Source organism: Salvelinus namaycush, chromosome 37, assembly GCF_016432855.1.
Source record: "Salvelinus namaycush isolate Seneca chromosome 37, SaNama_1.0, whole genome shotgun sequence".
Lineage (NCBI taxonomy): Eukaryota > Metazoa > Chordata > Actinopteri > Salmoniformes > Salmonidae > Salvelinus > Salvelinus namaycush.
In genome coordinates this window covers 14,366,148-14,393,518 of record NC_052343.1, presented here as the reverse complement: position 1 = coordinate 14,393,518, position 27,371 = coordinate 14,366,148, and the positions used below count along the sequence as shown (strand labels likewise).

Sequence of the window (27,371 nt, the reverse complement as noted above, 5' to 3'; positions counted from 1 at the left end):
TTAATTGCCCACTTGTAGGCTATGTAACATGTATGAATAATATTCAACATATATATCGTCTATATTTGACTAATTTCTTGAAAAAACATCAGATTTCATATCAATCATAATATGACATCTGTAAGATCATAGGTCTATAGTCATATATCATATAGGCTTGCAGTAAGCCTAGGCTACAGTTGGAGTAGGCTAAAGTCTACATTTAGGCCTACCTACTAGGCCTATGATGAATCTGCTAAATAAGAAAAATGCTAACTTTATTTTCATAAAACTGTATATACTGTATGACAAGCAGCAAGTGTGTGTATCCTACTTCGAATTGAATTCACAGAAAGCAACAATTTGTGGGGTTGTTGAAATAAAAATTGGGCTGCAAGGTGGCCTATCAGACCATCACTAGAAAAGGCTATATGTTATTAGGGGAGATGACCAAAGATGGTCTGTGGTTGGGTAGTTGGCCGGAATATTTGGTCACTATTTGTTAAAAGACACACTGGAACATGTCACGAAGCCTACATTTCTGGTATTGAGCCATATGGCTAAATCATGTCCAAAAATAGAGTAGCTTCTTTTATTTTCCAGAGAGAAAATGGGCCAATAAACTGAAGTCACATCCTTGGATTAACAGCAGCCTATTGGATGTCACATGACATGAGACATGTGGGAGGAGATTCTGCAGGAATCAGCCATCCAGGTGATAGGTTTGTATTATGCTCTGTAGATTTAGGCAAGAGCTCATCTGTGCCTTGAACAAGATAGAGATGAGAAATACAGGCTCAAAAAGCTCTTTGTTAGGGTAAAACCACAGGGTGAGCCACAGCAGTTCTCAGGCCCTTCTCACATTCCAGGGCACTTTCTCTGTACTCTAAAGGCTCTCTTCATCCCACTCATCTGAGATGGTAAAAGGCATTTTCTCTGTTTGCTGTGATGTCAAGCAGCTGTCTGTCCACCATGAGTCCACCACTTTCCATCCATGCCATTTCCAGTTTTTTATTCAAAACTCCAAAGAGGACATCAATAAAACACTTGTGCAGTAGTCTATAATGGACTTAAATAAATTATTAAAAGACAATGAATAAGAGCACCTAAGCAATAAATACATGTCAGTGTATACATGACAAATGGTACTCAATGATAACACAGATAATTTAGTCTGTTGAAATAAACCAATTGATTTGGAGTATTCCATTCATTACCTGGGCAAGTACCCAGAATGCTTTGCAATGTAGAGTTGACGCCATACGTCTGCCTGGTGGTGTAAATCGGTGATCACCACCGACCTCCAGGTCCCCTGGGACACTGAGGTGCAGTGTGGGATACAGACTGCTCACTTCCACTAACCTTAATCCTTCCATTTGAACAGTTAGTAGTCATGAAAAAGCTTCCTTACTTAGGCTAATTCTCCAATATAATCACTATTCATTGAATAGTAATACACTGTCCACAAAGAATTGCTGCAAAAAAGAAAAGCAACTGCTTCCATCTGTATCCAGAGTGTAAACTGAGATCCTGAACTTCTTGAATGATGCAAATTTGATATTGTTAATTTATATTTATCTACCGTTAACAAATAAACATACATTTACCCAAACTGTCAAACAACAAAATCACCTCTCAAAGTTGTAAAGTTTTAAGCTTTGTCGGTTGACTTGCTGTTGTGTGCAGTGGAGTGCTCTGTAGGGTAAATAAAGTCAAATCGGCACATTTCTGAGAAACGTACAAACTAAAGTAATTACCTCCTAACTACCCTTAATTCAGAGGGAACACAAACACTGTTAGGGACTGCATGTGACCCACTAGGCTAATCATCCTGAAAATAGGTCACATAGTATTTAATTTAAATGCCTATGTATATTTAGGTTTCTTTATGCTCACAACACACCAGCTAAATCAGTCCATGTCAAATACACTCTCACACAGTACCAAAAATAAACCCTCATTACCATATCATTACACAACCAACAGTTAGATTAAGTTTCTCAATCCAGCATCACTAAGTACACCACCTGTGGACCAGAGAACCTAGGCCCAAGAACCACACTACACAATTGGACCAAACACAGCGTTCACATCCAGAACCTGGCGTAGCAACATCTCAGAAACCTTCTTAGACCATGATGCCTGCTCTGCTTGCTTACCTTCACCCTGGGGGCTCCCATGGTGCTGGTTATGTCTGTTTGGTTCTGTATAATCCACTGAGACCAGACCCTCACTCAACGTATTGGTTAGTCCACAGTTTAAAAAAAAAATAAAGACAGAAAAGCCCAGTTTATTTCCTCCCTGAACTGTGCTCTTTACAGCATTCTCACTCCCCACTCACGGCACTGGTTCCCCTTCCTCTCGCTCTCTCCCTTTCTCAGGGTTCCATAAGGTTCTCAGGCAGCCTCTTCTCCTTGACAGGGTGAGAAATACCTGAGTCTAACCCTAACCCCAAATACACACAGGGACAGAGACCAAGACAGGAGAGAAGAGAGGGATGAGAGAGTAAGGAGAATATAATAAATACAGAGAGAGGGAGGGTTTAAAATAGAGATGAGGAGACTAGTGCAGGGTACATTTTGTTGTGAGCATTTTAGTAGACTGACACAGTTCTGCAGGTCGCAAATACCCCAATGACTAAAAACATTCACACGTTGACATTTGGAGCTATGTTCAAGTAGTACAGTAAAGGTTAAGGTCAATTCTAGTCATTCAGTCAAAAAAATAAATTGACATTCTGATAATGAATTGAATATCAATTTAAAGTAACGGTTTAACAGGTGATCAAACTCAGTACCAATTGAATAGTGTTGTGACCGATATTGATAAGTATTTTTATCCCATCATTAAAAGACTGCAGATGCACATTGACTCCAGGATTGACCTTCTGTGTCCTTTTGACCTGCTGGTAAAAGTGTGCCAGCTATGACACTCCTGTCCAACATTCCATACAGTAGACACTGAGAAATGCACAAACTGCTCTGAGGGGCCTCAACCAATAGGATTGGCCTGGGCAGGGCCATTTACACCTAAATTACTACATGAATATATTTATCTAATGGAAATGTGTAGATGTTTCTGACTATTTCTAGTCGCAATATGGAAAGACATTGACAATTGTTTATGCAGAGTTCTTGTTAAAAAAAGGAAGTAAACCATGAATTCTCAAGTAATTGTGACTTTACAACAGAAGTCATTTTTCTAGTTCTCTGAATACTTCTAAATAAGGGCCATCATACACACAAAAGCTTTTACACACAGATTATGACCATGATCATTAAAGTACACATATGAAGCTTTTATTCTCTATTCAAAGTTCAAACATAATGTAGTTTTAACTTTAAACATCAAACTTTTTTTGGAAGTGAATCAAACACAGGGGTAATTGTGAATGTACAACAGAATTCTGAGAATCGTGTTCTAACAGTTTATTTACATTCTGTAATCTAATACAACAGGCATTTAATAACCTCTCAGTTTAAGACAAATGTTTAGAGCTGCACTGTTGCTTTAAAATATCATCATTAGATTACATCAAAGAAAGATTTGTCTGTGAGTCAAACTAAAATATCGACACATGCATACCATTTAGTATGAAGCCATGAATTGGGCACTTAGTATGAAGGCGTGGTAAGTGGTACGCTATTATGAACATTGGAACGTAGCTGTGGTTGGCTCCTTGACCCAATCTCTGGTTTTCCAAGCCAAAGTACTAAACTTGAAAATCACTTCTCTTCCTTTTTCTTCTTTTTCTTCTTTTTCTTCTTTCGTTCATGAGGTCTTTCATCCGGCGAGCAGGAATCCCTGTGAATGTCCACACATTCAATTCACCAAACATGTATACAGCCAAAGCATTCATCAACCACTAAATGTCTGCAACCAGCCTTGATGGTGACTTCATACAATTAAACACGGTCAGATTTGAATGCATGAGACAATGATATTCAGTCAATCCACTACTCTGGCTCACCTCTTTCTCTTCTTCTTGCTCTCCTTCTCTCGGCTGCGCTCCTGGCTCTGCTCTGGGCTGGGGTCTTTGCTGCGGTGGCATTTGTGGTGGGAGCCGTGTCCATCTCTGGAGCTGACATGAGATTGGCGGGACTCTGTGGAGGCAGACCGCCTGTCCTCAGACCTTCTCCTGAGACAAACGGTTCAGTGGAGTCAGTTTTTATTTTATTTTTTACATGCTCCTCAGATAAGTATTACAGTACTAATTGGATTTTGTATGAGCCGTCATGTAGGTAAGAAGACAATTGTTAGATTACCTATGAGGGGTATGTTTGGACTCTCTAACCTCTTCCTTCCTCTCCTCCTCTTTCCACTGACTGGACAGTTCAACAGAGTGGACATTAATTACCTCCCGAATCACCTGCAGGATTCATGAAAAACATAGCCAGATATAACACACACACACACCTCAAAGTAAAGTACATCCATTAACATTCTATTGAAACAGTCACACCCCCACACACCTCAGTGTAGGACTTCTTTGTGTTGTGGACGTTCTTGGCTCTGTAAGACTGCCGCCGTCTCTTGTAGTCCCTCATCTCAGCCATCAGCTCCAGGTGAGACTTGTGCTCGTTCTGATCGTTACCTGAAGAACAGAAACAAACACAACAGACTCACTGGAATTAATTTAGAGGAGCAATTCATAGGAAAATTGGTTTAAACCATACTACTGGTCTCAATAGTTAATGTTTAATAGGCCTACCCTTTTTGAGCTTGGCCACCAAATCAACATAGAGGTCCTCGTTGTCGGTTGCAACAGCTTGATCCTTCTGTTGGCTGGCCTCCCTTGTCACGTGATCAAAAAGAGCCAGTCGGTCTGCCACAGTAAGGTCACAGATAGCTCGCTTGTGGTTCTGAGGAACTTCTGAAGGATCTGTGGAGTATTCACCTGCAGCACAATGAAAAGGGCTTTACACACACTCACATGCTACAACAGAGTACAGATAGAGTCATGAGAAGTCACTAATTCAAAAGCTTTTAAGAACACATTAATCACATTGAGATGATCACTCATCAAGATGATCACCTTCAGTATTAAAGGGTTAAAAAAGAGTAAAGGCCTTTCCCCAACACGTACAGGGAAAATGTGTGTGTTCGTACGTGTGTAATGCCGCCAACAGAGGCAGCATGTTTGAAAGGATATGGCATTAAAGGATACTGCACGGAATCAGTAAGCCTGAACGAGGGAAGAACCTCCTGTAATTACTCACCCCTGTCACTGAAAACAAAACACAAAACACGTACTGTTGACAAACGCAAAGAAACTATATCATAAAATAAAAAACAACAGCCACCATATTTAGCCGTGTTAATAATGAATTAATGGAGACCTTTTTAGACATGGGCAAGGCACTGAAGACCTACGAGCTTGGTAAAAAAAATATAAACATTGGTTGTTCTTTGGTGAAATGACCATTAAAGAATAAAATAATAAAAGCATAAATATTTTGTGGGGCATGTATACCACAGAGTCGAACTAATGCTGATGGCCATGAATACAAGCATAGGGTTTTTATCAGTGACCTAACACTAATGTAAGGGTGTAATGACCTTACTTTGGCTGTACAGTCCCTCTGTCCTAATTGACGGTGCACTTGCTCTTGCTTGTAGAATCACTTGTTGCTGGGTGTGTTTGTCTACAGGTGAGGCAGAACAAAAGAAAGATATGAGACAAGCATTGGGCTTCCCCAACCCAGGGTCAGTCCAAGGAATTTTGACTATTACATTAAGTTGAGATTCACTTTGCAGTGGAATAGTGTGACACTCACCCATTGTGAAGCTGGTAATGCTGGCATTCTCATAACACAGAGAGGTGTCATACATCTCAGCCTTGGGAAAGGAAAGGAGTTAACTTTTTATAAAAGCTTTTAAGAACATAGTAACAGATAAGGTTGTTGCATAATTAGGGTGGAGAGTTTTTCCTGATCATTTGACCTCACCACTTTGGTCCGCTCTAGTTATAGGGTCCAGTTTTTCTAGGTCTGGCCCTATGGTCAGGAAAAATCCTTACCCTAATGACAAGCAACACCAAAAGGTGTTGATGGCTCAGTTGATATTTCATTAGAGTATGTGTGTGAGTATGTGATACTGTATAGCTCTTTAACCTGTTCCTCATGGGAATATCCCATCTGGCTGAGTTGGCAGGTGGCTTTGTGTCTCTCCATGCTCCTGCTTGGCACTCTGTGGTTCGGGTCATAGGGGCACACCTCCATCGGCTCCTGTGGAAGGTCATTTACAAGTTATAATCTCATCTCTGCTTGTTGTAGCATGCATGTCATGTATACAGAGACTTAATGAATCTCCCATCATCGATGGTTTTCCCCATTTATTTGGAGGCCTCATATCTAGCTAGCAACACATTCACAACAGATGATGCACATTTTAAATGTGGATTTTCGGATATTAGCTCAGGTAACGTTATGAAAACATTGATTATGGGGTGAACTAGTCCTATAAAGAACGCCGCGCTTTCAGGGCTAGGAGAACCACCCATCGTATCTGAGCAGTTGAATAAATATAGCTAACTATCTTCCTGACCTACCTGAACTGAGCCGTTGTCCAGGTCCCGTCTCCATCCCAGCGTCTCGAACAGCTCATTCAGTTGTCTCTGGCAGTTCTCGGTGAACTCCGTCAACTCTTCCAAACTTCGCAGACGAGCCTGGAGCGTTTGATTTTCTGGTGAATCGCACATGTCGTAGTCAGGTAAAATCTAAATTGTGTTTACATTAAAAGGGTTTTCCTTACATTTTACTAGTTAATGTCCAACCTATATTGGGTATGCAGATTTTCGAACGTTGTTCAGCACCACTGTCGCATTTTAACAGCGTTAGCTGTGTGGCGCATGTAGATGACGTAAGCCTGACTGAGGTGCATTCTGGTAATTGAAGAATCAAAATGAATTTAAGGTTTAGTTTTTAATTGTACACATTTGCCGCTAAAAGCTGAATTGCAGCATACATAGGCCTACGTAAGTAAGTAAATCAAATAAAACATGAGATGTAGTATAAAATATTACATTTAAGCAGCTTCACAAAGTAAGGTATAGTGCTGTTGTAGTATCTGTCAGTCCGAATAGGGGGAAGGATTCGATGGGTAGATCTGACACTGACGTGTCCTATCTATCGTCTGAGGCAGCTAACGTTATTTGTTGCTGGGGTTTTGCAAGCTTCTGGACAAAGGATCTGCTGGTGGGTGCGGCGGGACTCCACGGACTGCAAGCCCAGGTCATTGCATACAGAGGTGTAGGTTGTGCCAATGATGATTTTGGTAGCATGCCGTTGGATTTTCTCAAGTTGGTTGTGTTGGTGGGCTGTGAGACTTGCCATACTTGAGCAGAGTACTGGAGCACTGGACGGACAAAGCAAGTGTAGACTGTCAGAAGGTCTTGGAAGTTACATATACTATATCTTCATTAGAAGTTCAAATCAAGACAACAAGCAAAGGTTTTCTTACTTTATTGGGTAAAAAATAATAATTAATGAACCTCACATAACACTGGCATAAAAAAGGCCTTTAAATGGTATTTCAAATACATTTAAATATTTAAACTACATTTAAATAAATGTAAAATACATTCAAAAGACAAGGCTGACATTTAAAAACACAGAAAGTTCCCTTGCAAACAACTTTTGAAGGAATGCATGTTTAGGTGGGGAAAAGCTGGTCATCGTGCAGCAATATGGTTTCCATCAAATAATTTGGATAGACTCCTTCTGATCTAAAAAGAAAGACATACAAACATTAGCTACTGCATAGCCCTACTTTATGTTTATGTGCTTCAGCAATGTGTAAATAAACCATGACCTTGAATCATTTAACTACTTACATTACTTCAAGTGTCTCTGTGTCCTCATAGGCTACTTCCTCCACTATTTCCACCTCGACTCCTACCATTATTGTCTTCCTCACTGGGAAACAGAAGTATTTGATTAGAGAAAAAAACTACATAGCAGCCATGCTGGATCACCATAGAGGAGAATGACCCTCTTTCACATAAACAGACATATACACTTACTTCCAAAGTTGAAGAGAGGGGAACCAGCCCAACTGTGGCAACATCTTCCTGGTCCACTTGGTCCATAAACACAGCCATGGCCCTCTGTCCTGTGGCTCCTCCATTGACTGCCTAAACAATGCTGGGATGATTCTTCTCCATCAGCACCAGCCAAGGAGGGCTGGTGTGGGGGGACATCCATCCACATTTCAGGGGCATCTAGCCCTGTGTCACTCTGGCTTTGGATGCTAACTAGGTCTGTGTTGACAGGGCCAAAGGGACTCTCGGTACAAGCCCAGCCCCAGTGGTTTTGAACACACTCTTGGGTGAGGCCATGGCCATCTGAAGACACGGGACAGAGGAGAGAACCTAAGAACATTTGACAAAAAGTTTCTGTTCATACCATTGATGATGTCTAAAGGTATTCAAGTGAATGGAGAAACCAAGCAAATGGCATTATGTCTGTATGTTGGATAGCACATTAATGAGCATACAAAGAAATGGGAATAGGGGAGATGAAGACTAAACGTGGATAACGAGATGCAAGGAGAGGAGATAGAAGGCTGGGAGAGGGGAAGGGAAGAGATGGAGGAGCGATAATAGTAAGGTGTGGTGAGAAGGGACGACATAGGGTAGGATGGAAGGTTGGGTGCTGTTTTGTTGCAGTCTGTCGTTGTATCACGTGTTTGGTCCTGCTGTCTCTTTGGCCTGCCAATGGGCCTGCCGAGTTTGGGCAAGGCTCTTAGTCACAAGTCATCTGCCCACACTGGCAAGCACGGAGGCAGTGGTAGGTAAGCAAATTCAGAATAGCAGAATTGGGAAAACATGTTAATTGATACAAACCAGCATAAACCCTGTTTACCCCAAGACAAGGCATGCCACTTAAAAACAAACCTAAATCAGGGTTGAAACAGACAAGCAATGAAAGTCCCCTGAACTATTTTGCAATGAGCCTGCAATATTCTCTCACAGTTAACTCATACACCTCACTCTTACTTGTAGTATAGCAACAGATTGCTGGATGCTCCCTGGTCCAAATTGCATGTTCTTCCTCTTTTCCTTCTTCCTCATCCTCCCATTGCCTCAGGGTTGCTGAGCCAAGTCTGCCCAGGTGCCTGTGGTGGCGTAGAGGCTCCCCGTTCGACCACAACCAGTTAGGGTTCTGTCCATACATCTCAATCAGGGCTTCTACTGTATACCAAGGCAAAGAAGAATAACTTGGCGTGTTTGATTCCCTAGTTGATAATAGCAGGTCTATAGGCTAGAGATGAGCCAGATTTGTGCATGGGCTCCGCAGCAGTGCCCTCTGATCCTGTCAGCCGCAGAACAGCTTTTCAGTGGAGGCACGATTCAGTATTTCCTGTCCAGAAAGGAAGTGCACCCCAATGGTTCTGAGACAAGAGTGTTTCTGATCTTGTGTAATGATGTAATGATGACTCTTGGTGGTCTTACTGTATTAAAATACAACACAAATACAGTACAACATTATTAGCCTGTGGGACAGTTAATGCTGTGCAGTAGCATTAGGAACATGCACACTCACACATAAAATAAACACAAAATACAATACACAATGCAATGGTTGGCCTGGTGAAAATAATGTTGTTTATCACAATAGTAAGACACAGAAACAATTGAGACAACTCACAATTTGGCATCATATTCACTATATGCAAATCTATTACTATAAGTACTACTACTATCTATAGTATTACTTTATTACTTAGAGAAATGCAGTCAGCGTTGCATTTATCTTTGTTGACAAGTATTACTGTCACATGATTGGCAGGCAGCTGGTCACATGTTAATGCAAGGCCAATCTGGAAATAGTGCATTGAGGTGATGAGCCTCAATGAAACTTAAAACACTGGAATGTGCCTGGAATATACCATTTACTTCCTCGAGTGTTCAATTCATGTTAACAAAACATACTCTGGTAAACGTTTATACTTTGACTTCTGTTCAACTACATCCACTATTTTACTCCAAATAAAGGTTTCCAAAGACAACAGCCTAAAACTCTAATTCATCCCTCCCATTGCTTATTGTAAATTCAGACACCCGACACTCCCCTTGTATGTAAAGAAGGGCAAGTCAGGGAAGGGGATACTTTATTTCCAGTTGGTATCACAATGTTATTATTTTCATTCATAGAAATGAGTTATCCTGGATATGGTGCTCCCGCAGGCGGATACCCAGGAGGGGTAAGATCTTACAGACAAGTTTCTTCTATATAAATATGAAGGTAAATGGGCAGGACCATTTAGTTGTCCGGAAGTAGAACTGCAAACCGGTCCTGCATAATATAACATGCGTATATTGCACAGTGTTTTGCGTATACAGTATACTATTTGTTGTATCTAATACAATTTGTAGGCCTGCCTGCCAATGAATCGCTACCATTGGCAAGCCGTAGCATATCTTTTATGCTTGATGCGCCTCTTGATGCGCCTCTGTTATTCCCTGTTATTGCTCCAGGGATACCTGTGTGTGCCTCTGTTGTATCGAACAAGTGTTGTTCACTTGTTCGATACAACAGAGGCACACACTCTTACAATGTAACAATCTGAGCTGATCAAAAGGTTACATGAAGTGCAAATGCTATGATGGAGTATAGGGCCAACACTTTGTATAAAAAGTTCAGTAGCATATAGGTCGATAGAAGTACTGTTTTTTAATTGACTCATTTCACCCAACCCTGGGAGTGGTCAGGTTCACATAATAGCTGGGACTCACGGTCCTGGTGTTGCTGGCCAAAGTACAGTTTGACACTCTTACTGGTTGTAATAAATAATCTATATGAAATAATTCTCAGCCCCTTGACCTCTGCAGAACAAGTTGTCAATGCACTGATTTGAGACATAATTGTCTGTTGTCTATAGACTATTGGTTAGGTAGTTCAGAGTGAGTCATTGGGATGTTCAACTTTAGTCACTTTCATGGCACCTGACCTATGTTGTCACTAACTGTTTCATAGTAACCTTATGGTGTTCTCTCATTGTCTCTCTCTCTCATTTTCTGTCTGTCTCATTGTCTGTCTGTCTGTCTCGCAGCATGGAGGTGCCCCTGCTGGTGGCCCTGGCTTTGGAGGATACCCTGGTCAGCAGCAAGACCCTCTCTATGGATATTTTGCTGCTGTTGCAGGCCAAGTAATAAGACTTTTAGCTTCACATATTGAGCTATCTGCTAGTCTCAACACAGTCAAAACAGCATACTGTAGTCTAAAAATGCATAGCGTTGTTTCAGTCTCAACAAGTATTTTTTCCCCTCCATCTGTACCAGCACCAGATGAAAAAGAGCACTGAAGTGTGCCACGAGTGCCACGAGTCACGTTTCTCCTGCACCTGACATTGACCGCATGAAAAATAGGAAGATTCTGCCAGGCCATGCATGCCTTGTTTAACTTTAAAAAAATCACCGATCCAGCCTGTAGGTCTACTGAGAACCACTCAGGCTCAGTGGACACCGACAAAGCCCTAGCGTTCACTGATCACCCATAGACCGCTAAACAGTACCGTTCTAAAATCACAAGCGTATTTTTTATTTTGTTTACAATGGCATCACCTGCAGGACAATTAGAGAACCTCTCTCAAGTGTCGTTCAATTGATCCAATCCTATAAATTATTTTATTTAGAGATTACCAACATTGCCTATAGAAATGTAGCAGTCACAAATGAGTTGAGAAACACATTTCTCTTGCAAAATGCTTTAACACAATCAAAACTTAAAATAGCCTACCTGTCACAAAATGTAATAACTCCGAAACAGTATAATTTGTCATCTTAATGAGAATATTTATTTCTCAAAATCAACTATCACCCTCAGAATTTAGAATACATGTTACAAGCAAAGCCACGGGAAGTAGGGGTGCTGCTGCAACCCCTGAAAAAGCAGAATTGAATAATAATTACTTTTATTCACAAAAGTAGTGCACTGGGCCTTTACTAGTCCTGTATTAGCAGACCGATATAGCCATCTGTAGTGTGGGCAAAAAAATGTTCCAGCACATTATCTCTGAACTGATCAATTAGCTCAGTTGGCCAGGTGTGGTGCCTAGTTGGAACAAAATCCTGCAGTACTCCAGGAACATGGTTGCCTACCCGTGTCATAGGTTCAGGTGGCTAGAGGTTTCTTCAGTTTCCAGAGGCCCAGAAGGTGGTCTCAAAAAAAGCCTCAGAATCCATTAGGAATTCTAGATTGAAGTTACCACCATCATGCCATAGGTTCTCACTTTCCTCCTGCTGCTGCTCCTCTACTTTAACATCCTTGTGCCCATTGGGTATGAAGTTTACTTCTAGGTATTACTGCACTGTTGGAGCAAGAAACACAAGCATTTCTGTGCACCTGCGATAACATCTGAAATTCTGTGTACGCGACCAATACACTTAGATTGATTTTGATTTCAGTAAAGTCATCAAGCAGCCATCTTGGAGAATGAAGTAGAATTCCTGAGTTACCTAAGCTGTTTCACGCAGAGAATACTCATTATAGGATATCTATGGTTACAGGGCTTTGACTGGATGATTCAATTCCACTATGTCAACTGCACCAGATGAAAAAGAGCACTAACTTCCACTTAGTGACTCCCAAATACAGTAGGTCAAATAGAGATCTCACTTGTCCTTCAAATTGAACCAATCATAGAAGACAATTCACACACATGAAACCACAAGGCTTTTATTCAAAAATGCATTTTGTCAGAAACTAAGATGTAGATACTCATATGTAAATAGATAATGCTCATATATAGAGAGAAACATATGTGCTAGAGTCATTGAAATATTCATACACATTTAGGTGTGTATGTCCTTTCATCTATTCTCAAAAAACAAAACAATAAATACAACGGCTGTATCACTGCTTAAAATGGACGACCCTTCGAGGCCTTTCAATGACACCAAAATCTGAATAAGCAGACATGATCAAAGAAAAAAAAGTGTGTGTGTACCAATTTGTATGATGAAATCAGAAAAACCTCTGGAATATAAAGCATTGTTAGCTTGTTTAACATGGCATAACATGTTAGTTTGTTCGATGTTCATTGATTTATTCAAGACTTCTCCCACACTCCAGCTCTATTTACAGTCTGGTAGTTGGCAGCATGGGAGGTTGATGCTGGGTAGGAGGGAGGGTCTCCCTCCCTGGTTTAGTTGGCAGGGTGGGGGGGTCCCTCTGGGATGAGGGAGGTGAAGAAGGTGCTGATGAAGGACCAGGTGGAGGCCAGGAAGCCGTGGTGGCGGGGAGCAGCGGGAGCTGCCGGGTCCTCTGGGCCTTCCTCTCCACTGTCGCCCTCCTCATCCTCCAGCCCTTCATCCATCATCCGCTCCTGAGATGAAGAGAAACAGAACAAGAGAAAGAGAGAATAAGAGAAGGACCATCGGTTTGAAAAGCAGAGATGGAGAGAGAGAATGTGGCAGAGAGAAAGGAGCAGCTTGGACACAGAGACAGATCAGACAGAAAAGCATAACCACACAGACAGAGATGGAATCCATCTTAGACAAGGAGCACCCACCATCTCTTGGATGTCCTGGTGTCTCTCTGCCTCGTCCTGATGAGCCAACCCCGCTCCTCCTCCTCCGGGGTTCTGCAGCTCTGGCCTAAAAGGAAACCAACCAGCCCTGTGCCTAGTTAAAACACAATCACAAAATGAGTATCTCACACACAGATACAAAGTAAACAGGGTCCTTCAAAAGTATCCATTCTAATCTCAAACGGATAGTGTACAGATGAGAACTCACAAAAAGACGAGCAGCATGGCGCCTATCACCATAACGAAGCGGCCAAAGGAGGAGTAGAAATACACGATGCTGAGCAAGATGGCGGCGCGGGAGACCGTGTACATCCAGTCCAGCCAATCACGGTTCAATTCGTCCTCATTTAGCACGGCCCCGCCCTGGGCATTCATCTGGATATTGGGATTGGCCGGCCTGTCCTCTTGGATAGGGTTAGGGGCGGGGTTAGGCCCCAGGGGAGGTGGAGCTTCATTTGGCTGTGCGGGTTGGGGGGAGTGGGTGGGACTGGGGGAGTAGGGAGGGGTGGAGGGGGGCTGTGAGGCCGCAACTGCTGCTTGACTGGAAGAGGGAGAGATTGGGGAAGAGAAAGAAAGACAGAAATATGTATTAGCGGATAGAAGCTAGTGAATTTAACTCATTCCAACGTAGAGAAGTCTGTGGTCCTTATGGGTTGTTAAGATTGGGCCCTAAGTGCAGACGACCCTGACTTACTATTGCATGTAGTAGTGGCGTGCATACATCTGCTGCCACCAGAGGACCTGCATGGGCATGTACATGGGGTGGGGGGGCACACCTGCAGCCATACCCCCCTGTACCGGGACCTGCGTCCCATCTGGCCTGTGGAGGAAAAACAGCCACATGTGCATTCAAAAACTATGCACACACAATATTTTCTGCATTTCCCCCACCATTTTTTAAAGTTTTAAATGTAATTTTACTTCATTTCCTGACTAGGTGGAAACTGAAAATTAGATTAGAAAATTGATCCCAATTAGAAAATTGATCCCAATACACAAGAACAGTGCTTACCATTGCATTATACCAGTAGAGGAAGGGTTTTGAGGGTTAAATTGGGGGAAGCCTCCACGATGCCTTAGCCCATCATAACTTCCTGGTACTGAGGAGGCGGCGGACTGACTGTCCTGATTTGGCGCTGTGGCTTGGGAGGTGGAGCCAGCACTGTCTGAACTCTGAGTGACAAGACATACACCAATCATAAACCAGCAGAGGAAAGAGGAGGAATAAAAGCATTAATATATTGGTAAAAAACAATGCCACTATGGGAATAAGGACAGCTGAAAAGTAGGCCTGGGCGGTATAGTGTATTTTACTCTATACCGGTATTGATGCACAGACAAGTTTGGGTTTTTACTTTACCTTGTATAACGGTATTTCAATGTTTGGTTTGTTAAATGTGTTATGCCACTCCACCGTGTGTAATGGCAGTTGGTTCCTACCCTGTCACAATAACCTCTCCCTCACTTTTTCAGTGTGTCAGACAGTGTGTGTGTGCCCACTATACTCCAACTTTTGGTTGAAATTTGTCCAAAGCCCTATTTGTCCAAAGCCCTATTAAAAACACTTAGAATGTATGTGTTGCCACTAGAGGTCGACCGATTATGATTTTTCAACGCCGATACCAATTATTGGAGGACCAAAAAAAGCCGATACCGATTAATCTGACAATTTCTTTTTACATGTATTTATGTATTTGTAATAATGACAATTACAACAATACTGAATGAACACATTTAGTTTAACTTAATATAATACATAAATAAAATCAATTTAGCCTCAAATAAATAATCAAACATGTTCAATTTGGTTCAAATAATGCAAAAACAAAGTGTTGGAGAAGAAAGTAAAAATGCAATAAGTGCCATGTAAAAAAGCTAACGTTTAAGTTCCTTGCTCAGAACATGAGAACATTAAAAGCTGGTGGTTCCTTTTAACATGAGTCTTCAATATTCCCAGGTAAGAAGTTTTAGGTTGTAGTTATTATAGGAATTTATAGGACTATTTCTCTCTATACCATTTGTATTTCATATACCTTTGACTATTGGATGTTCTTATAGGCACTTTAGTATTGCCAGTGTAACAGTATAGCTTCCGTCCCTCTCCTCGCTCCTACCTGGGCTCGAACCAGGAACACATCGACAACAGCTACCCTCGAAGCATCGTTACCCATCGCTCCACAAAAGCCGCGGCCCTTGCAGAGCAAGTGGAACAACTACTTCAAAGGTCTCAGAGCGAGTGACGTCACCGATTGAAACGCTATTAGCGCGCACCCAGCTAATAAGCTCGGGAGTTGATAGGCTTGAAGTCATAAACAGCTCAATGCTTGAAGAACAGCGAAGAGCTGCTGGCAAACGCACGAAAGTGCTGTTTGAATGAATGCTTACGAGCCTGCTGCTGCCTACCATTGCTCAGTCAGACTGCTCTATCAAATATCAAATCATATACTTAATTATAACATACTAACACACAGAAATACGAGCCGTAGGTCATTATTATGGTCAAATCCGGAAACTATCATTTCGAAAACAAAACGTTTATTCTTTCAGTGAAATACGGAACCGTTACGTATTTTATTTAACGGGTGGCATCCATAAGTCTAAATATTCCTGTTACATTGCACAACCTTAAATGTTATGTCATAATTACGTAAAATTCTGGCAAATTAGTTCGCAACGATCCAGGCGGCCCAAACTGTTGCATATACCCTGACTCTGCGTGCAATGAACGCAAGAGAAGTGACACAATTTCCCTAGTTTAATATTGCCTGCTAACCTGGATTTCTTTTAACTAAATATGCAGGTTTAATAAAATATATGTCTGTGTATTGATGTTAAGAAAGGCATTGATGTTTATGGTTAGGTACACATTGGTGCAAAGAAGGTGCTTTTTTCGCGAATGCACCTGTTAAATCATCCGTTTGGCGAAGTAGGCTATGATTCAATGATAAATTAACAGGCACCGCATCGATTGTATGCAACGCAGGACAAGCTAGATAAACTAGTAATATCATCAACCATGTGTAGTTAACTAGTGAACATGTGTAGTTAACTAGTGTGTAATTAACTAGTGAACTAGTGACACAATTTCACCAGGTTAATATTGCCTGCTAACCTGGATTTCTTTTAGCTAAATATGCAGGTGTAAAAATATATACTTCTGTGTATTGATTTTAAGAAAGGCATTGATGTTTATGGTTAGGTACACATTGGAGCAACGATACGCACCGCATCGATTATATGCAACGCAGGACACGCTAGATAAACTAGTAATATCATCAACCATGTGTAGTTAACTAGTGATTATGATTGATTGATTGTTTTTTATAAGATAAGTTTAATGCTAGCTAGCACCTTACCGTGGCTCCTTGCTGCACTCACGTTACAGGTAGTCAGCCTGCCACGCAGTCTCCTCGTGGAGTGCAAAGTAATCGGCCATGATCGGTGACCAAAAATGCCGACTACCGATTGTTATGAAAACTTGAAATCGGCCCTAATTAATCGGCCATTCCGATTAATCGGCCATTCCGATTAATCGGTCGACCTCTAGTTTCCACCCCAGGGTCATGCACTAATAATAAAGCATATTTAGAACTTGGCATTTAATTTCTATCTGATTAAATTGTTGAGCTCCACAGAATGACTCCACACCATTAGACGTACCCCAGAGCTGGAGCCGGGTTCAGAGATCAAAGAGCTGGGGGCGGAGCAGTGGGGTGTGGGCGACGCTGGAGGGGTACGAGAGGCACACACCAGGTGCATCATGTGATAACCCTCTTGCTGTAGGTGGAAATAGAGGGTTGGATGTGGGGGGAAAAGGAGAGGGGCGTAATTAATCATTTGATTCTGTTTTGGTGATCGGTGTGAGTGAGAGAGCGAGCGAGCGCAAGGAGGGGTAATTTCAGGGAACAGGCTAGAATTCAGGGACAAAGCCAACCTCAATGTTGCTTACTACATTAGATCAGCTATTGTTATACCGTCACAGTCTCTTCTGCCTCACGCTCACCCTCTCTCACAAACACAAGGGGGTGGGCCCTATGTAATAAAGGCTCAGCAGTCGGTTGTCTGTTATGTTGAGTGAGGTTTCTGTGATATTGCATACCAATTCTAACATTTCAGATACAGTGTTAGTCCACCATACTCCAAACTTCGACCATATGCCACAGCAGAAAAACAGAGACAAGGTTGAGAGGGCTCTTTACCTTCCTGAGGACATCCCTCAGCTGCAGGTGGTCCTGGAGGAGATGGCCCGAGTATACCAGCCGCTGATCCTTGGATGACTAAGACAACACAACTGTCAGTCTGAGAAAGCCTGTTGCAGAATACACAACTAGAGCATTTAAAATCACATAGTTTGGGTTGATAAGCCCTAAATGCAAAATTTTTGGAAATGTAACACGTGCCTCTAGCTCTTAATTATGCAAGAACAATAATGCTGAAAGTATATCAACAAGCTGGTAGGGCAATATTTCTTGCACATACACATGTTTATTAATACAGAAGTACTATTGCAACCATTGACCTAAATGTTTCACTGATCTGATACAATGACTGTACATGACATTTGTAACATCTCTGGTTGGAAAATGTGCACATTGTTTTTATGTAGATTTGAGAATATTTGCATGAAAATCTGGCAGCATTTGGATAGAAACCCAGTTTGTGTTCCAGAAAAGACTAAACATCTTCAGATTAGATTACATTAGTTTGGGGTAGATTGCACACCTGAACGCATGCCTGCAGCGTCACAAGACAGTGCTTTACAGAATTTTCGCATTATGTACAGAACACCTACTCATTCAAGGGTTTTTCTATATTTTCACAATTTTCTACATTGTAGAATAATAGTGAAGACATCAAAACTACGAAATAACCCATATGGAATCATGCAGTAACCAAAAAAGTGTTAAACAAATCTAAATATATTTTATATTTGAGATTCTTCAAAGTAGACAACCTTTGCTATGATGACAGCTTTGCATACTCTTTGCATTCTCTCAACCAGCTTAATGAGGAATGCTTTTCAAACAGTCTTGAAGGATTTCCCATATATGCTGAGCACTTGTTGGCTGCTTTCATTCACTCTGCGGTTCAACTCATCCCAAACCATCACAATTGGGTTGAGGTCGGGTGACTGTGGAGGCCAGGTCATCTGATGCAGCACCATCACTCTCCTTCTTGGTCAAATAGCCCTTATACAGCCTGGAGGTGTGTTTTGGGTCATTGTCCTGTTGAAAAACAAATAATAGTGGGACTAAGCGCAAACCAGAGTGGATGGCGTATCGCTGCAGAATGCTGTGGTAGCCATGATGGTTAAGTGTGCCTTGAATTCTAAATACATCACTGACCGTGTTACCAGCAAAGCACACACACACCTCCTCCTCCATGCTTCACGGTGGGAACCACACATGCGGAGATCATCCGTTCACCTACTCTGCGTCTCACAAAGACACAGTGCTTGGAAGCAAAAATCTGAAATTTGGACCAAAGAACAGATGTCCACCGGTCTAATGTCCATTGCTCGTGTTTCTTGGCCCAAGCAAGTCTCTTCTTATTGGTGTCCTTCTTCGCAGCAATTCGTCCATGAAGGCCTGATTCACACAATCTCCGCTGAAGAGTTGATGTTGAGATGTGTATGTTACGTGAACTCTGAAGCATTTAATTGGGCTGCAATCTGAGGTGCAGTTAATTCAAATGAACGTATCCTCTGCAGCAGAGGGAACTGGGTCTCCCTTTCCTGTGGCGGTCCTCATGAGAGCCAGTTTCAGAAACCGTCAAGCGCTATGATGCGACTGCACTTGAAGAAACTTTCAGTTCTTTAAATTTCCCGTATTGACTGACCTTCATGTCTTAAAGTAATGATGGAATGTCATTTCTCTTTGCTTATTTGAGCTGTTATTGCCATAATACATTACCAAATAGGGCTATCATTGGTATACCACCCCTAACTTGTCACAACTGATTGGCTCAAATGCATTAAGGAAAGAAATTCCACAAATTCACTTTTAACAAGGCACCTCTGTTAATTGAAATATATTCCAGGTGACTACCTCATGAAGCTGATTGAGAGAATGCAAAGAGTGTACAAACTGTCATCAAGGCAAAGGGTGGCTATTTGAAGAATCTCAAATATATTTTGATTTGTTTAACACTTTTTTGGTTACTACATGATTCCATATGTGTTTTTGCATAGTTTTGATGTCTTCACTATTATTCCACAATGTAGAAAATAGTAAAAAATAAAGAAAAACCCTTGAATGAGTAGGTGTCCAAACTTTTGACTTGTACTATGCGTAAATGTGGACCTACGTACCTATGTACATAGGTAAAATCAAGCATTTCAAATCCCAAAAATGTAGTCTATGCTCAGAAGTGATAGTTGGGTTTCGGTTTTGTGGTCAAGGCGCATCAAGATAGTGCTCACAAATAAACAATGTGGCAGAGAACCCAATGTGTCATTCATTTTGGAAAACCTTACCCTTGCAAATTAACTATTAAGATAATTTCCCTTCATTTAGGATGCTTGGTTGGTTGCTGTGGTTATACAATTTTGTTGTGCTTTCCCAGGTGGATGTCCCCTTTTGAGATTTACTTTCAGTTTATGGAGCTCAGCTAGGAAACAATGACACTGTCTACAGCCTCCTTTGGTTATAGAAAATGCTAAGATGAATAGCCCAAACGCAATTAACTCACAAGTGTATAACATGAAAAATCAGGGCTTATTTCTTCCTCAGATTCTGGAGAAGTAAGTCTACTTCAATGTTATACTGAACAAAAACGCAACATGTAAAGTGTTGGTCCAATGTTTCATGAGCTGAAATAAAAGATTGCAGAAATGTTTCATAAAATGTGCAGTTTTGTCAGAACACAATGCCGTGCTGACTGCAGGAATGTCCACCAGAGCTGTTGCCAGAGAACTTCTCTACCATAAGCTGCCTCCAACGTCGTTTCAGAGAATTTGTCAGTACGTCCAACCGGCCTCACAACCGCAGACCACATGTATGGCATTATGTGGGTGAGCGGTATGCTGAAGTCAACGTTGTGAACAGAGTGCCCCATGGTGGCGGTGGGGTTATGGTATGGGCAGCCATAAGCTACGGACAATGAACACAATTGCATTTTATCAACGGCAATTTGAATGCACAGAGATACCGTGTCAAGATCCTAAGGCCCATTGTCGTGCCATTCATCCACCGCCATCACTTCATGTTTCAGCAAAATGCACAGCCCCATGTCGCAAGGATCTGTACACAATTCCTGGAAATGTCCCAGTTCTTCCGTGGCCTGCATTGTCACCAGACATGTCACCCATTGAGCATGTTTGAGATGCTCTGGATCGACATGTATTATTGCATGTTCCAGTTCCCACCAATATCCAGGAACTTCACACAGCCATTGAAGAGAAGTTGGACAACATTCCACAGGCCATAATAAATAGCCTGATCAACTCTATGCAAAGGAGATCGCCCTGCATGAGGAAAATAGTGGTAACACCAGATACGGACTGGTTTTCTGATCCGTGCCCCTACTTTTTTTTTTAAGGTACAGTTGAAGTCGGAAGTTTACATACACCTTAGCCAAATACATTTAAACTCAGTTTCGCAATTCCTTGACATTTAATCCTAGTAAAAATTCCCTGTTTTAGGTCAGTTAGGATCACCACCTTATTTTAAGAATGTTAAATGTCAGAATAATAGTAGAGAGAATGATTTCTTTCAGCTTTTATTTCTTTCATCACATTCCCAGTGGGTCAGAAGTTTACACACACACACAATTAGTATTTGGTAGCATTGCCTTAATTTTTTAACTTGGGTCAAACCATCCACAAGCTTCCCACAATAAATTGGGAGAATTTTGGCCCATTCCTCCTGACAGAGCTGGTGTAACTGAGTCAGGTTTGTAAGCCTCCTTGTTCGCACAAGCTTTTTCAGTTCTGCCCACAAACTTTCTATAAGATTGAGGTCAGGGCTTTGTGATGGCCACTCCAATACCTTGACTTTGTTGTCCTTAAGCCATTTTGCCACAACTTTGGAAGTATGCTTGGGGTCATTGTCATTTGGAAGACCCATTTTCGACCAAGCTTTAACTTCCTGACTGATGTCTTGAGATGCTGCTTCAATATATCCACATCATTTCCCTCCTCATGATGCCATCTATTTTGTGAAGTGCACCAGTCCCTCCTGCAGCAAAGCACCCCCAAAACATGATGCTGCCACCCCCGTGCTTCATGGTTGGGATGGTGTTCTTTGGCTTGCAAGCCTCCCCCTTTTTCCTCCAAATATAATGATGGTCATTATGGCCAAACATCCAACCAGAGGACATTTCTCCAAAAAGTACGATCTTTGTCCCCATGTGCAGTTGCAAACCGTAGTCTGGCTTTTTTATGGCGGCTTTGGAGCAGTGGCCTCTTCCTTGCTGAGTGGCCTTCCAGGTTATGTCGGTATAGGACTCGTTTTACTGTGGATATAGATACTTTTGTACCTGTTTCCTCCAGCATCTTCACAAGGTTCTTTGCTGTTGTTCTGGGATTGATTTGCACTTTTTGCACCAAAGTACGTTCATCTCTAGGAGACAGAACGTGTCTCCTTCCTGAGCGGTATGACGGCTGCGTGGTCCCATGGTGTTAATACTTGCGTACTATTGTTTGTACAGATGAACGTGGTACCTTCAGGTGTTTGGAAATTGATCCCAAGGATGAACCAGACTTGTGGAGGTCTACAATTTTTTTTCTGAGGTCTTGGCTGATTACTTTTGATTTTCCCATGATGTCTAGCAAAGAGGCACTGAGTTTGAAGGTAGGCCTTGAAATACATCCACAGGTACTCCTCCAATTGACTCAGATTTTGTCAATTAGCCCATCAGAAGCTTCTAAAGCCATGACATAATTTTCTGGAATTCTCCAAGCTGTTTAAAGGCACAGTCAACTTAGTGTATGTAAACCCTCTGACCCACTGGAATTGTGATACAGTGAATTATAAGTGAAATAATCTGACTGTAAACAATTGTTGGAAAAATGACTTGTGTCATGCACAAAGTAGATGCCCTAACCGACTTGCCAAAACTATAGTTTGTTAACAAGAAATGTGTAGGGTGGTTGAAAAACGAGTTTTAATGACGCCAACCTAAGTGTATGTAAACTTCCGACTAGAGGTCGACCGATTATGATTTTTCAACGCCGATACCGATTATTGGAGGACCAAAAAAAGCCGATACCGATTAAATCGGACGATTTTTTTTATTTATTTGTAATAAATGACAATTACAACAATACTGAATGAACACTTTAACTTAATATAATACATCAATAAAATCAATTTAGCCTCAAATAAATAATGAAACATGTTCAATTTGGTTTAAATAATGCAAAAACAAAGTGTTGGAGAAGAAAGTAAAATTGCAATATGTGCCATGTAAGAAAGCTAACGTTTAAGTTCCTTGCTCAGAACATGAGAACATATGAAAGCTGGTGGTTCCTTTTAACATGAGTCTTCAATATTCCCAGGTAAGAAGTTTTAGGTTGTAGTTATTATAGGAATTATAGGACTATTTCTCTCTATACCATTTGTATTTCATTAACCTTTGACTATTGGATGTTCTTATAGGCACTTTAGTATTGTCAGTGTAACAGTATAGCTTCCATCCCTCTCCTCGCTCCTACCTGGGCTCGAACCAGGAACACAACGACAACAGCCACCCTCGAAGCAGCGTTACCCATGCAGAGCAAGGGGAATAACTACTCCAAGTCTCAGAGCGAGTGACGTTTGAAACGCTATTAGCGCACACCCCGCTAACTAGCTAGCCATTTCACATCGGTTACACCAGCCTAATCTCGGGAGTTGATAGGCTTGAAGCACAGCGAAGAGCTTCAAGTGCTGTTTGAATGAATGCTTACGAGCCTGCTGCTGCCTACCACCGATCAGTCAGACTGCTCTATCAAATCATAGACTTAGTTATAACATAATAACACACAGAAATACGAGCCGTAGGTCATTAATATGGTCAAATCCGGAAACTATAATCTCGAAAACAAGACATTTATTCTTTCAGTGAAATACAGAACCGTTACGTATTTTATCTAACGGGTGGCATCCATAAGTCTAAATATTCCTGTTACATTGCACAACCTTCAATGTTATGTCATAATTACGTGAAATTGTGGCAAATTAGGCGGCCCAAACTGTTGCATATACACTGACTCTGCGTGCAATGAACGCAAGAGAAGTGACACAATTTCACCAGGTTAATATTGCCTGCTAACCTGGATTTCTTTTAGCTAAATTTGCAGGTGTAAAAATATATACTTCTGTGTATTGATTTTAAGAAAGGCATTGATGTTTATGGTTAGGTACACATTGGAGCAACGATACGCACCGCATCGATTATATGCAACGCAGGACACGCTTGATAAACTAGTAATATCATCAACCATGTGTAGTTAACTAGTGATTATGATTGATTGATTGTTTTTTATAAGATAAGTTTAATGCTAGCTAGCAACTTACCTTGGCTTCTACTGCATTCGCGTAACAGGCAGGCTCCTCGTGGAGTGCAATGTAATCAGGTGGTTAGAGCGTTGGACTAGTTAACTGTAAGGTTGCAAGATTGAATCCCCCGAGCTGACAAGGTAAAAATCTGTCGTTCTGCCCCTGAACGAGGCAGTTAACCCACCGTTCCTAGGCCGTCATTGAAAATAAGAATGTCTTCTTAACTGACTTGCCTAGTTAAATAAAGATTAAATAAAGGTGTAAAAAATCAAATAAATAAATAGGCCAAATCGGTGTCCAAAAATACAGATTTCCGATTGTTATGAAAACTTGAAAATCGGCCCTAATTAAATCGGCCATTCCGATTAATCAGTCAACCTCTACTTCCGACTTCAACTGTATCTGTGACAAACAGAATATATATGTATTCCCAGTCATGTAAAAGCCATAGATTAGGGCCTAATGAATGCATTTCAATTGACTGGTTATATGAACTGTAAACTCAGTAAAATCGTTGAAATTGATGCATGTTGCATTTATAGTTTTGTTCAGTATACTTTGCAGATACTTTTACTGTGGTTATTCCTTTGAGATTTAGACCTAGAGCCGAGCTGGAGCAAAAGCCTGTACACCCAGCAGCTCTCCAGGCGGACGGTTCCCCTTGCCCTATCCACTCCCCTTAGTTAATGGAATGGTGGGGATGAGGAAACCAAAAAATGGCAGTACCCACTCACCGGCTTGCTTGGGTACACATTCGAGATGTGACTCTTCAGTTTCTCCACCGTCCAGTTGAGAAAACAGTTTATTGTCTGGTCGTCATACTTCTGGTTGGGGGCCTTGATGACTAAGGTGACGGGACTGTCAACTGCTCCTGGGTCCATGGTTCATATTAATGGGTGTGTCAAGGGAATAGGAAAGGGCCCGCCTCCTACACCTGAGGAGGAAGACTCCCTCAGATCATCTTCATCATTGTGATCTCAAGTCCAGCTCAGCCAATGACTATGGTGGACATGGACATTTCCCCTCTAAAGAGCTGTCATTGGCAGGGAGACGGTCATGTGTCCAATCACGATGTAATCCTGGTGGAGAGTGAAGCAGCTATGTTTCTTGGGGTTCTGTCAAATAGAGAGAAAGTGATTAAGACCATGCTTATCAAACATCTGAACATTTTGAATGTCCTTACTTGTGGTACTAGCTAGGCTTCTGCACAGATTGACAGTCTCTGGAATTGTTTATGTTAATTTAAAAAATAAACAGGGATATTGACTAGCTAGCTAATACTTTTATAATGTAATTAATGAGTGAGACACACAGCCAGTCCTGATGATCACTATTTAATCCTATGTATGGCCAGTTTAAGAAAATATTGTTGCTCAAGTGCTTAGACAGCATGACTATATTCAACAGACAAGTCACGGATAAACATAAACACAGACACTGGACCTCTGACACCCTTGGCCTAGCTAGCAACAATTCAGGGAGACATTCGAGTCTTCAGAACACCTGTCGTGTTGCGTCATACAGCTGTCAAAACGAGCCATCCAGCCAGAGGCTAGTTAGCGAGCTACTTGTTTATTGTTTACACTAACCACCAAAACTAGTCTATGTAGAAAGTAATTGTATGATGTTAACTACTTTAGCATATCTGACAAATATACATTCGTTTTACACGAGTGCTGCGCTATCAACGCTCTAGAGATTAGTATTGCTAACTAACGTTAGCTAGCTACCTATTAGCCAAGCTAACGTTGCGTTAGCATATCATGAAATGTTTGTTTGCTACTTGTCTTGATAATACGAACGACGTGACAGTATCGGGACGGGAGGCTTATTCATACACAACATTAACTTACTGTAGATTCTTTGAGTATTTTCGACCCCTTTAGACTGCTCCCTGCCAGTTCGACAGTTTTTTTTGGGTGAGTCGGGGCGTAATACCGGAAACTACGTAATAATCATCCACTGACAGCTATTGGGTGAAAGTCATAGAGATAGATAGAGGGCACTATATTATCTCATATGTGTTAGTCGTCCAACGAAACTATTTGTAAGTATATTAGAAATGTTGATGAGAAATGTACATTTTGTCAGTCTGGGAAATAATCACTTGAGCATTTTTTCCCCAATGTGTGTATGAGACATGTTCTGGGTGGATCTTCTGATTTGGTAGGGGACACTATCTGCAAGTTTGTGCTGTTCTTTTTGATAGTGCAAGATTCTCAACTAACGAAAAATATGTGATGAATTTTATTATAATTCTTACAAATTCTTCTCAAATTGATTAAATCGTCCCACCCCAACCTCATCAATCTACACACAATACCCCATAATGGCAAAGCAGAAACGGGTTTTTCGACATTTTTGCAAATGTATAAAAATACAAAAAAATCTATGAAATATCACATTTACATTATTCAGAACCTTTACTCGGTACTTTGTTGAAGCACCTTTGCCAGTGATTACAGCCTTGATTCTTCTTGGGTATGGCGCTACAATTTTGGCAGACCAGTACATTCTTCCCTGCAGATCCTCTCAAGCTCTGTCAGGTTGGATGGGGAGTGTTGCTGCACAGCTATTTTCAGGTCTCTCCAGAGATGTTTGATTGAGTTCAATCAAACATTGCGAAACTCTCAAGGACATTCAGAGACTTGTCCCGAAGCCACTCCCGCGTTGTCTTTAGGGTAGTTGTCCTGTTGGAATGTGAACCTTTGCCCCAGTCTGAGGTCCTGAGCGCTCTGGAGCAGGTTTTCATCAAGGAGGCCTCTGTATCAAATCAAATGTATTTATATAACCCTTATTACATCAGCTGATATCTCAAAGTGCTGTACAGAAACCCAGCCTAAAACCCCAAACAGCAAGCAATGCAGGTGTAGAAGCACGGTGGCTAAGAAAAACTCCCTAGAAAGGCCAAAACCTAGGAAGAAACCTAGAGAGGAACCAGGCTATGAGGGGTGGCCAGTCCTCTTCTGGCTATGCCGGGTGGAGACTATAACAGAACATGGCCAAGATGTTCAAATGTTCATAAATGACCAGCATGGTCAAATAATAATAATCACAGTAGTTGTCGAGGGTGCAGCAAGTCAGCACCTCAGGAGTAAATGTCAGTTGGCTTTTCATAGCCGATCATTAAGAGTATCTCTACCACTCCTGCTGTCTCTAGAGACTTGAAAACAGCAGGTCTGGGACTTTGCTCTGTTCATCTTTGCCTCGATCCTGACTAGTCTCCCAGTCCCTGCCACTGAAAAACATTCCCACAGCATGATGCTGAAATTTTTTGGTAGCCTTCCCCAGATCTATGACTCTACACAATCCTATCTCAGCGCTCTACGGACAATTCCTTCAACCTCATGGCTTGGTTTTTGCTCTGAGATGCACTGT

At 41.5% G+C, this 27,371-nt stretch overlaps 2 protein-coding genes across 4 annotated transcripts; both read right to left on the bottom strand.

Moving 5' to 3' along the window:
* Positions 1–3,256: 3,256 nt before the first annotated feature.
* On the bottom strand, positions 3,257–6,800 carry snrnp48 (small nuclear ribonucleoprotein 48 (U11/U12)). Its single transcript, XM_038976687.1, has 9 exons — positions 6,530–6,800; positions 6,093–6,206; positions 5,757–5,817; positions 5,544–5,624; positions 4,691–4,876; positions 4,452–4,573; positions 4,245–4,348; positions 3,950–4,117; positions 3,257–3,783 (listed from the first exon to the last, which is right to left on the bottom strand). The coding sequence occupies exons 1-9, from the start codon at positions 6,677–6,679 to the stop codon at positions 3,705–3,707; spliced, it is 1,065 nt and encodes a 354-aa protein (XP_038832615.1). The 5' UTR covers positions 6,680–6,800; the 3' UTR covers positions 3,257–3,704.
* Positions 6,801–12,639: 5,839 nt separating this feature from the next.
* On the bottom strand, positions 12,640–25,931 carry LOC120031302 (homocysteine-responsive endoplasmic reticulum-resident ubiquitin-like domain member 2 protein). 3 transcript variants are annotated; one of them, XM_038976995.1, is made up of 9 exons: positions 25,847–25,931; positions 24,728–25,108; positions 17,712–17,789; positions 17,173–17,289; positions 14,525–14,685; positions 14,207–14,332; positions 13,721–14,053; positions 13,495–13,606; positions 12,640–13,308 (listed from the first exon to the last, which is right to left on the bottom strand). In XM_038976995.1, exons 2-9 carry the CDS (start codon positions 24,872–24,874, stop codon positions 13,129–13,131), a joined length of 1,254 nt encoding a protein of 417 aa, XP_038832923.1. In that variant the 5' UTR covers positions 24,875–25,108; positions 25,847–25,931; the 3' UTR covers positions 12,640–13,128. The 3 variants fall into 3 exon arrangements, with proteins under 3 accessions (XP_038832923.1, XP_038832924.1, XP_038832925.1); XM_038976996.1 differs by lacking the exon at positions 17,173–17,289; XM_038976997.1 differs by lacking the exon at positions 25,847–25,931 and having other exon boundaries at positions 17,712–17,821; positions 24,728–24,828.
* Between the last annotated feature and the right edge of the window lie 1,440 nt (positions 25,932–27,371).

Bases quoted from the DNA above. Each gene is read 5' to 3' on its own strand.
- LOC120031302 (XM_038976995.1), bottom strand. From the start codon at position 24,874: ATGGACCCAGGAGCAGTTGACAGTCCCGTCACCTTAGTCATCAAGGCC. The intron at 17,790-24,727 runs GTGAGTGGGTAC...GTGTTGTCTTAG, and splicing joins ATGTGTACCCAAGCAAGCCG to TCATCCAAGGATCAGCGGCT. The intron at 14,054-14,206 runs GTAAGTCAGGGT...TCCCTCTTCCAG, and splicing joins CGCCACTACTACATGCAATA to TCAAGCAGCAGTTGCGGCCT.
- snrnp48 (XM_038976687.1), bottom strand. From the start codon at position 6,679: ATGTGCGATTCACCAGAAAATCAAACGCTCCAGGCTCGTCTGCGAAGT. The intron at 5,625-5,756 runs GTGAGTGTCACA...CCTCACCTGTAG, and splicing joins CATTACCAGCTTCACAATGG to ACAAACACACCCAGCAACAA. The intron at 3,784-3,949 runs GTGAGCCAGAGT...GGACATTCACAG, and splicing joins AGCAAGAAGAAGAGAAAGAG to GGATTCCTGCTCGCCGGATG.